The sequence below is a fragment of the Humulus lupulus genome, chromosome 9 (assembly GCF_963169125.1).
Source record: "Humulus lupulus chromosome 9, drHumLupu1.1, whole genome shotgun sequence".
Taxonomy (NCBI): Eukaryota; Viridiplantae; Streptophyta; class Magnoliopsida; order Rosales; family Cannabaceae; genus Humulus; species Humulus lupulus.
The window spans coordinates 30,420,195-30,431,515 of record NC_084801.1 but is presented as its reverse complement, the minus strand read 5'-3'; the positions used below and the strand labels follow the sequence as shown (position 1 = coordinate 30,431,515).

General features: G+C 38.0%; 1 protein-coding gene and 1 pseudogene across 2 annotated transcripts; both read left to right on the top strand.

Moving 5' to 3' along the window:
- Nucleotides 1–7,177: 7,177 nt before the first annotated feature.
- Nucleotides 7,178–8,451, top strand: LOC133802446 (protein METHYLENE BLUE SENSITIVITY 1-like). 2 transcript variants are annotated; one of them, XM_062240754.1, is made up of 2 exons: nt 7,178–7,356; nt 7,882–8,451. In XM_062240754.1, exons 1-2 carry the CDS (start codon nt 7,308–7,310, stop codon nt 8,190–8,192), a joined length of 360 nt encoding a protein of 119 aa, XP_062096738.1. In that variant the 5' UTR covers nt 7,178–7,307; the 3' UTR covers nt 8,193–8,451. The 2 variants fall into 2 exon arrangements, with proteins under 2 accessions (XP_062096738.1, XP_062096739.1); XM_062240755.1 differs by lacking the exon at nt 7,178–7,356 and having other exon boundaries at nt 7,706–8,451.
- Nucleotides 8,452–9,106: 655 nt separating this feature from the next.
- Nucleotides 9,107–10,661, top strand: LOC133802445 (tetrahydroberberine oxidase-like; annotated as a pseudogene).
- Nucleotides 10,662–11,321: the final 660 nt, after the last annotated feature.

Sequence of the window (11,321 nt, the reverse complement as noted above, 5' to 3'; positions counted from 1 at the left end):
TGACATGGCTAGACTACAACAGAGGATGAATAACTTGCAAAGAATGATGGAAACTTGCATGGACATGCAACTTGAGTTGCAGTGCTCAATAAGGCAAGAAGTCTCTGCTGCCCTGAATAGGCCAGCTTGTTCACAAGGTACACCAACAAATTTAGATCCAGTTTTGCTTATAATTAATTTGGAAATAAGATTTTTTTCCATTAAGATTAACATATAATTTGAAAGGACCATAATCATATAAATCGTTAGCAGCTTCTCCAGCAGAGTTGTGTGAGGGTGAGGGTGAGGGTGGTTTGGCCGAGGATGACACCAAGTGGGATCATGTTAGAAAAGGAATGTGTTGTATATGTTCTAATACCAATATTGACTCTTTATTGTATAGGTTGGTAGAGATCTCATACTTTTTTTTTTGATAATTATATAGCTTGTTCTAATCAAAGGCTATAATGGATTTAATTTTTAGTACCTGGAAATGATTGTCTTTGAAGATACAGATATTTTGATGATGTCTTTTAGTTTTCTATTTGTATTTTCCAGAGTTTGTCTAGATATGTTGTTTAAATTATTTTCTATTTTTTTCTTTCTTATTTTGTTTCTGGTACTAAGATGTGATTAGTTTCCTCTGCTTATAAGGTTTTTCTAATGTTGTTCTGCATTTGTTTGGACCCAAGCATGTGCTTTGTAGTAGGTTAGCTTAAATAGGCTTCATCTGCTTTTTTTTTTTTTTTTAAAGAAATCTTCAATGTCAGTGACATGTGCAATTAGAGTTGTTTTGTTTAAACATGATATTTGACTTGTTTTACTGTTCTTGCATATTCTGCAGTTAATCAGGTAGAAAATGTTGGGAAATTGTGTTTTCATATATATATATTTGTTACTTGATGACTAAATTTGTTTCTATCTGAGCCACTGCTGCAACTTTTTATCTATTCATATTTCAATGTTCTTTCTTTTTTTCTTTTCAATGATTTTCCATTTTCCAACTTGCTTATTACTGTGACGATTGCTCTTTTTTCTCTATCTCAAGGAAATGCAAATTCATAGAAGATGTAAGGCAGGAAATTTACTGATATTCATTAACAATCGGTATTTTTGAACTCCTACACAAGTACTTTTTAATGAACATGCATTATTTATTTCTCATTTTCAGTGCTGCTGCCTCTTCAATGTCTGCACTAAAGCAGCCAACCGTTCGAGTTCAGGCTATCATTCCTAAAGGTGTACCGAGTCAGATGCTAAGTAATTGATTGTGGCTATCATTGCATTATTTTATGATCGAGTTGTGGCTATCATTGCATTATTTTCTTCTTAACATTTGAGAAACTTCGTGTTGCAGAAACTATTAGTACTAAAGAATTATGTCAACATGTAATAAGAAGAATCACTATAACATATCTGTTGTGTATGTCTCACAATGTGGTTATCTAGGCTATCAAAAAGTGGTTAAAACAGCTAGTGACCATAACTGTTTTAACAAGATTCCTCAAGTTCACTTACTTTGGTTCAGCTGCAGAGTTAGTTAAGTTGATTTTTTAGTTTTGTTTTCGGGTTGGTTCTTTTGTATTTTGGTGCACGTATATAAGTGAACCTTGCATCATTATTTATGTACATAGATTTAGAGAGCACTAAGAGAAAAAGAAGAGAGAAAGAGAGAGTTCAGTGTGTTGTAGAGGTTGGAGTTAAAGAGAGAGCATTATTTATGTACACTGTTGATGATGACAGTGTTGAATGTTTTAAACTAATTTGTGGATTGTTAATACAATGTTGAATGTTCTTATTTTTTGTTATTTGAAAATCAAGTTCGTTTGATGATGCTAGTATATATTAGAAAGTTAATTTTAATTATATAAAAAAATTAAAATATAATAGAATAAATTAGTGATATATAAATAAAATATATAATGAGAATTTAAACATATCTAAATATAACAATAATACGAAAATTGAGTTATAATATTTATTACAATAACACTTTTTATGCAAAGAATTATGTTATGCAAACTTCATTATATAACACAAATAATGTGTTATACTAAAGTGTAGTATAACACAAAAAAAGTGTTATATAATCGACTATAAATAACATAATTAAACACTTATCTATATATTAAAATAACACAGAAATTGTGTTATCGTTGACAGTACAATAACACATCTGTATAACACTGATAAAGTGTTATGTAAAGTACCCTGACCTACGATAACATAGTCGGTCTTAACACATCAGAAAGTGTTATCGTATGTTTTGATAACACATTTTCTGTGTTATTAAAAGCATTTTTTCTTGTAGTGAAGGCTTGTACACGTTGCAAAATGTTGTCCTAGTACTCTATTTCCCAGCCACCATGGATGCTTGAGGCCTTCTCTTGAGGAAATGAGGATTGAGATTAAACAAGTCTTCAACTCTTAAAGTCTAGCACTTTCTTGGAGTGTTCTTGGAGAAAAACTAAAGATTCCTGTAGTTAGAGAGAGAGAGTGATCAAGTCTTCTGAAACACTATTTTGACCCTTATATAGAGTAAGCACCGTCTTTAGGTCTAACCAATATGATTAGACTTGAAAAACACGTCATTATGAGCATTTTACGTAATTCACGTACTACAGTAGGCGACACGTCGCCTGTTAGGGTTTCTTGAAACCCTAGGCTTTAGACGATGTCTCGCCACTTGGGTGGCAACGTATCGCCACCCTCTCTGACTTTGGACACTTCCAAATGTCCTAACACATTTTCTAAATGCTACCCAACTTTTTGGGAACCCTTAGATACTCTCATGTATCACTTTGGACCCAAAATTACATTTTATAAGTGCCTTCAATTGAAGCTCAAATTTCACATCTTCAGTATGTGAATTTTACTAAGTGTTTATACCTTGCTTGTATTTTAACACTTATCATTTGTATTTAACCAATCATAACACTCTCTCCATCGGCAAGGGCCTCTTGAAGAGGACCTGATTTTTGTTCGCGAGGAAGATGTGTTCCCTAGTGTCTGTCAGTTCTGTAAAGAAGGTGTACGACGCTTGCCTGGGTTCACCTCTGCCTTTGTATTTTCTCTTTTGGTCGTCCCTCAACTCTTCATATGGTCTATTCTTCTTTGCACTGTTCGAGCCCTCATGAGCGGAGGGTTTGGACAGGGGCTCACTTTCTACCGCTTTAATGTTCTCAGGACCATCCTCAACTCAGATGTACTTTTTTGCTCTTTCATAGAAGTCATCTAGTTCGGTGACATCTCTTTTGAGCATATTTTCTCATAGCTTGCTGCCTGGGTGCACTCCGACCGTGATCGTCATCTTGAGTTCCCCTTGAGTCAGGCTTCCTACCTTAGCTGCTTCCATGTTGAACCTGTGGATATAGCGTTTAGGCTTTCTCCTTCACCTTGCTTTATGTTAGCGAGCATGGTGCCCGGCATGGTGTAATCGCACACTGCATGGTGCTGCTGGAGAAACTCATGAGAAAATTGTTGCCATGATCTGATGGTTCCCGTCCTTAGCCTCTTGAACCACTTGTACGCAGCTCTCTTTAGCGTGATAGCAAAACAGTCACATCTTGTTTTACTATTGACTCCTACCAATTTCATTAAATCGTTGAAGGCATCAAGATGGAACTTATGGTCCATTGTGCCCTCATAAGTGGTCGTGTGAGGCTCTCTTGTGAAAGGTGACTCGTTGTTGAGCTCGTCATCCACCATGTGCCCCCCCAGATGCAGTGACTATTTTGCTCCGAAGGCTTCTTATTTTGGTGTCCATTTCCTATCTCCTCCTATTCAAGGAGTCCCTTAGGTCAGAAGGGTTTGGCTTCCCTCCTCGTGTCCTTCGAAGGAGACATAGGGGGTGTTGTCCTCACGTCTAACCTTCTCCTATTGAATTTCTCTCTTAGGTCAGGGGCACTTCCTTAGATGTGATTTCAACTTCATTCCTATAACCAGTATCATCCCTCCGTCTCTCCTCTTGGGGGTACCTCATTGGTGCAGGCCATTTTCGTGATGCTTTGGCCGGGGAGTGTTGCTAGTGGAAAGTCGCGTTCTCCCACCGTTAGTAGGGATGGTGGTTTCCCCTCTCCTATGCTTTTTCTCCTTATGTTTGGGAAAGGGCATGCTTGACTTCCCTTCCACCAGGCCATTCAACACCTCTTGCATGTTCTCTAGCGTGGTCTCCAACCTCTGATTCTTCCTATGCAACTCCCGTATCTCATCCTCATAAAAGCGGGTTTGGGAGTTGGAGCTCACAGAATGTACCCAGGGACTCTTGCCAGGTCTGCGTGGTGGAGGGACCTCGATCCCGGTGGCTAAAATCTGAAGCTCACAAAATGTACCCAGGGACTATTGTTAGGCCTGCATGGTGGAGGACCTCGATCCCGGTGGCCAGAATCTGAAGCTCACAAAATGTACCCAAGGACTTTTACCAGGCCTGCATGGTGGAGGGACCTCGATCTTGGTGGCCGGAATGCGTTTTAGTTGGTGATCGAGGAGGAGGGTCCATACCCAGGCCACCCACGGGGGCTACTGATGGTGTTGAAGGATCTCCATTAGGTTGGACCGTTGCGGATGACGCCTCCCTTTCCTTACCAGGGGCTAGATGTATCTCCATTTTCAAGCGGCGGAGGGTCTCTCATGGAGGCCCTAAGTTGGTCTCCGTCCAAGCGAACCTCAATATCATGTAATTCTCGTAGGCGTCTTGAGAGCCTTGGCATTTTCCCTTGTTGGAATCGATGGAAGAACAGTATCTTGATACTTGTCCTTCCCACAGACAACACCAAACTATTGACAGTGAGAACTCGTCAACGATGTTAGGTCGGAAAAATCAAAAGTCGATAAGAAAATGATGAATTTAGAAAAATCTTGAAGAAGAAAAGTCTTCAAAAACATTGGAGAAAATGCTACTATATTGCTCAATAGCCTCAGTATACAATGAATTTTCCAACCCCTTTGCCTGAGGGGCGATGATCTATTTATAGTGGAGCTCTAATAGCTCTTGATACATAGTGGTCCCAGGGAACAAGATTGTAAATAGATACACTGTCAGGGTAGCGGCACAAGTCGTAGTGGTGTAGAAGGTTGTGGTTTCGACCCGGGTGCATGGTCAGAGGTATGCAAGTAGTGCCTCCACTCTTCGTACTAATTCGTACAACCACTACTTGTTGATACGTATGTCAGAGTCACGCCTCTATCCTCCTTCAGGGTCATACTTCCCATACCCGTACACTTACCTTGTACCTAATGGTTGTTATCCTATTTCCAAGATATACCTTTGCTCCAAACTTCCTTACATTCTACCAAGTGTTGGAGAACATGTGGGTTCTTCATTAAGGTAGAATGGGTTTCCTTTATGCAGCCTCAATGTTGAGGCATTTTTGGGAAATAGGGCTCGCATAATGAGGCCCTATCGTGTGTTGGCCTTGTGACATTGGGCCAATTAGGCCTCGCATAACGAGGCCCTCCCTTGTATTATGTGTATCTCAACATCATCGCGTATTGGCATCTAGGCATGCAGCGCTTCACATTGCGAGGTGCCTTTCATCATTCGGGCCTCGTGCCAAGGCGAGTGAGATCTTAAGCTCAGCGCCGAGGGGCCTTGCCACTTGTGTACCACCTTGCAAACTCGCCCTCGCATAGTGAGGCGCTTCTCACCATGTGGGCCTTGTGCCTTTGACATGTATTACGAGGTTGGAGGTCTTCTCCCCAGGTGGTTCGTGAGCCGAGTAAGGCACACGACCTTGCCTACATCTAGCACAGTGAGGCTGCAAGCTCGCGAGACACACTTAGTGCATAGTCTCATAAGCATATCACCTAGCGAGGCTGGGGTTGTGTGAGGAGCCCTTAGTGAACGTCTTGCATGTTCCTTCATGTGGCATGTGGACGTGGGGACGTACGCCCCATCTAGGTGTTTTAGGCCTCGCATAGCGAGGCCCTCATGCCTTTGGAACTTCGGTGCGCACGTAGGAGGTCTAGTGAAGCTCTTAGCTCCTCGTTGGCATAGGCACGGGTGCCTTGCACGTGGCCTCGCTAGTCGTTGGTGCCTTGTGCACCCGACCTTATATGGTGAGGCCCTTGGGCGTCGCGAGGCCAAACTTTGTGGCTTGGCGTGGGATGCTTTAAGGATAATTTCCCATATTTATAGTTGTCATAGTCTATTTTGTAATTGCTACTATTTGTTATGGAATTATCGTTGTTTATCTTCCTTGTGTGTTTTATATTTTATGTTGCCCCTTGTTTCAGTTTTTAGATGAACTTGTCATATTGTTGATTGTCTCTCATTTGGCTGTGAAATGACACTCTTTGGGTATATTATCATAATACTCTTTTGAAAAATGAAACCTAGCTGGGTATTCATATAAAATACCCTTCTTTTCTAAAAATGAAACCCAACCACAAATGTTAATGATTTGTGCAGGCATTATTTATACCAAAACTTTACACACGCCTAGTCATTTTAGTTAGTGAGACCTATTTTGCACATATGTCATTGGCGGAAGAAAAATACTTGCCATATAAATTTGTAACATTTTAGAGTAAATTATGCATACGCATATCATATTACTCTTTAGTAAATAAAGATTGTTTCATTTTAGCTCTTCATTTATATTTGAAGTATTTACAGCGTAAATACCTAATCTTTTATACTTGTTACAGTTAAATACAATTTTTTTTTTAATTTTTACGACAAAAATACTCAATGTTCAATATATGTTAAATATAAATACTTATTTTTTTTCTTTGTGACAAAAGTACATAAAGTTACTAAAATATTACTTTTGTTAGTACCTCCTGTGTTGGAACTGTTAAACATATTGACCAAACAGACATATGTCACTCTGTAAGTTAATTTCATGTTTATTTTTTTAAAAAACATATTTTAAATTAGAAAGATGAATTGAAAAGACATTTTAAATTAATACAAATTTAAAAAATATATATTTTGATAACAAAAATACTTAAATTATAGAGTAATACATATCTGTTAAGTCAATACTTAATAGCTCCGATGAGGTATTGAAAAAAAATAATATTTTAAAATTTTAAAATATTTTTGCCGAAAAAAAATATATACTTATCTTTAACATATATTAAAACATCTATTTATCTTTTATTTCCACCGTAAAAATAAAAAAAAAAGAATTTAACTATTACGAAGCAAATATCTTCTTCAATCCAAAATTGGCCGCCACTACATCAAGTTTCGAGTATGGACGATGTTAAATGCCCTTCTCCATGCTTTAATGTTTCAAAGTTGATAGCGGGTATTCTTGACTAATTAAAATGGCTGCTTGTTTCAGAAATCTTGCTCATGTATACTTCCTCATCACAATTTAATGGTTAGCGATCACCTTGGATTTCTGCTCTTCTCTGCGACCCAACCAAGTAATCAATATCGCTCCTGTCATATTCGAACTTCTCTAGCTACCATACCCCAATTTATGCAATGTTTTCAATGAATATAGTTTTAATGGAAACCCATCATTTTATATTGATGTTATACATATTGTGATAAGTATATTTTAAAACCTTAATATTTCCCTTATTACCGATCAGTCCATGGAGTGTTTAATCACAACTTATTGATACTGGACTAGAATCGGTAATTAACCTAAGCCTAAACTAATTTAATGAAAAAAGATACACAGGGACACCACTGTCTAATTCAATCTAAAACTTCCATTAAAATTTAATAATATAATATTGCCATTTAACTTTAGTGAAATAAAGAGAAATGAGATTTTTTTGTCTTGTATGGTTGAATTCAGCTATAACTCTATCTTCTTTACCATTAGGGTTTCAATTTATGGTCTTGTCTGTTTTTTTGGGGGAAAAAATTAGTATCAGCCCTCTGATAGAAAAATCTACAGAATCCCATCTCTAAGATCCGATCATTATTTACCATGACAGGAAAGGCGAAGCCGAAGAAGCACACAACGAAGGAGATCGCTGCCAAGATCGATGCAGCCACCACCAACCGTGGCGGCGGCAAGGCAGGGCTAGCCGATCGCTCCGGCATCGAGAAAGGTGGTCACGCTAAGTTCGAGTGTCCGCTCTGCAAGACGACCGTACCTGATTTGAAATCGATGCAGATTCATCACGAGGCTCGTCACCCGAAGATCCCATACGAAGAGGAGAAGCTTGTGAATCGTCACTCCACCGTTGCCGCCGTCGAGAGCTCTAAGCCCCGCCCTGGTGTTCGTGGTAGCCTCAAGAAGTGAACCCTTTTGAATATGGGTTTTTATCTATAATCAAAGATATTATGTCAAAAGGTACTCACTATATGGGTTCCATGTGGTTTCGTTGTTTGTGCTGTTTTGTCTTTTTGTATTTTTTCTCTGGTTTCTCTTCTTAGCTCGTACTAAAAAAATGGTAAGAACAAATCCAAAAGGGGGGTTTGGTCAAATCTTTCCCTTTTTTGCAATTTGTGGTCAAAAACTATCTTTTATTTACTCTTTTATGTTAATACTTATTCGTATTCGTAGTAGCCTCTATCAAATATAATATAATTTAACAATATGAAATATAATTGTTGTTCTTCATTTCTAATATTAAGCAAAATATACGACAAATGGGGATTATATATAAAGAGAGTTCGAGTGTTTTGCTAGAACTTTTATTATTTTATAAACCATGTATGTCTAATATTAAGCAAATTGTACTATTTTGCAAAGCTAATTGATCAAATAAATTAAATCTGAACTGTCATGCAAATCAGTTATGTTTAGTATAGTATATCCTTTGTTTTGATTTCAACTGTTCATGTCTATCAAATTGAAACAACATATAAAATCTTGGAAAACCCGCAACTATATATGGTTCATCATTATTTCAAGCCATTAAAACCGGCGCCATGTTTATAGCGAACTAATTTTTTCAATTTCAAAACAAGTTACAAACATTATATACAAATAAGGAACTCCTCTTATTCACAGCAAATTAGCTAGAGATTGCCTTACAAACAAATACCATGATGAAGTCTAATACTGATCTCTCTTTTTTCTTATTATTTCTCACTTTCTTATCCATCGTCCCAATTTCGTTGGCAAATTATCCACTTCCCACCCACAAAAAATTCCTTCATTGTCTCACCAATCATGATCATTCTTCAAACGCTTCCACAATATAAAAAATCATTTACAAACCAAACGACCCGGTCGTATTCCACTCGCCTGAATTTCTCCATTCAAAACCCTCGTTTCTCTTCACCTTTGGCCTCAAAACCCCACTTTATTATGACACCACTGCAATCCTCCCATGTCCAAGCCACCATATTTTGCTCCAAGAAGTATGAATTGCAGATTAGAGTCCGAAGCGGCGGACACGATTACGAGGGCCTATCTTCGGTCTCCAAAGTCCCATTTGTCATAATCGATCTCATCAATCTCCGGTCAATCCATGTTGACATCGAAAAGAAAACAGCTTGGCTACAAGCCAGGGCTACCATTGGCGAACCTTACTACAAGATTGCTGAGAAAAGCACAATCTTGGCTTCCCAGCAGGTACTTGCGCTACTATAGGAGCTGGTGGGCATTTCAGTGCAGGAGGTTATGGAACTATATTGAGAAAATATGGTATTGCAACTGATAATATCATTGATGCTGAAATAGTTAGCGTGGAAGGAAGAATTCTCGATAGAAAATCTATGGGGGAAGACTTCTTTTGAGCCATTCGCGGGGGTGGAGGAGCAAGTTTTGGAGTTGTTCTGTCGTGGAAAATTCAGCTCGTTCCAGTTCCATCAATTGTGACTGTTTTCACGGTCAACCGGAACTTGACACAAAATGCTACCAAGCTTCTCTATAGATGGCAATGCATAGCTCACAAATTTCACCACGATTTATTCATCATACTTTTCTTACAAGCAGTTCCTACTCAAGATGGTAAAAAAACAATACAAGTTTCATTCAACTCGTTGTTTCTTGGTGGTGTGGAAACACTAATTCCCTTGATGCAAAAGAGTTTTCCTGAGTTGGGTTTGGTTAGAGAAGATTGCTTTGAATTGAGTTGGATTGAATCTGTCGTGTACTTTCATACATTCCGAACATGACAACCTCTTGACGTTTTGCCTCAAAGAATGACTCCTTCAAGGTTGTCCTTCAAAGGAGAAAAAGGGTTGGAAGGAATATGGGAAAGGTTCTATGAAGAACAGCTAGGGAGAGCTATCTTGATCATAAGTCCATATGGTAGGAAAATGAATGAGATTAGAGAATCGGAACTTCCATTTCCTCACAGAGCAGGGATTATTTGCTCAATTCAATACTTGGTCTATTGGAAAGAGGAAGGAAATATCACTGAATCCGAGAAGCATATAAATTGGATAAGAAGGCTCTATACTTACATGACTCCTTATGTGTCCAAAAATCCAAGAGAAGCATATCTCAATTATAGAGATCTTGATATTGGAGAAGACAATGGTGAAGGAGCTACGGGATATGCAGAAGCAAGTTTTTGGGCCACCAAATATTACAAGAACAACTTCAGTAGGTTGGTTCATGTCAAGACCAAGTTTGATCCAACTAATTTCTTTAGGAATGAACAAAGCATTCCACCTCTTTCAAACTAGTGAAAGGCAGAAATGGTGTTGTCCAACACCACACATCAAAACATAAGTTCCACATAAATTTTGAATAAGGTGCTTGTAATAATAATACGCATATTATTGTAAACATATTTACATATATATTGGGGCATTACGTGTTTTTTTTTAAAATTTTTTATTACCGATCATAACCTTCACTATGAAAAATCTTACTTATTATCATAGCAATTTCGATCAAAATACATAGTTTGTCGTAAAATGATAATTTACTGTGTCTAGTATTGTTATTCAAAGAAAAAGTATATTGTATTGAGAGAAGAAATTGTATAAACTCAGCTCAAGAATTAGCTAAGGCCTCTGTTAGCAAGAAGAATATACTAGAATCATTACAAGAATTGATGAGCCATTTGGCTCCTGACACGTTGCTATAATTCCTAACAGAAATGAAAGAATATTGTAACAATTTACTACTATTTCTTATAACAAATTCTATGTACACAGAGGCAATGATATTGCAATGATGCGCTGATGTGTGTGTTGACTAGGCTGAGACCTTATATCTTTACACCACCCCTCAAACGAAAGGGTGGTGGTCTCACATTGAGTTTGGATACTATCACTTGAAACCGGTCATAAGGCAACCCTTTGGTGAGGCAATTTGCTATGTGGTCTGCTGAAGGTATGTATCTAACTTCAAGCTCCTTCTTTAACACTTTGTCTCTTACAAAGTGCACATCAAGTTCAATGTGTTTGGTCCGTGCATGATAAATTGGATTTGAGGCAAGAGCAGCTGCACTAACATTGTCACACC

Coding starts and splice junctions, on each gene's coding strand:
- LOC133802446 (XM_062240754.1), top strand. CDS start 7,308: ATGGTTAGCGATCACCTTGGATTTCTGCTCTTCTCTGCGACCCAACCA. Junction 7,357..7,881: donor CTTCTCTGCGACCCAACCAA/GTAATCAATATC, acceptor TTACCATGACAG/GAAAGGCGAAGCCGAAGAAG.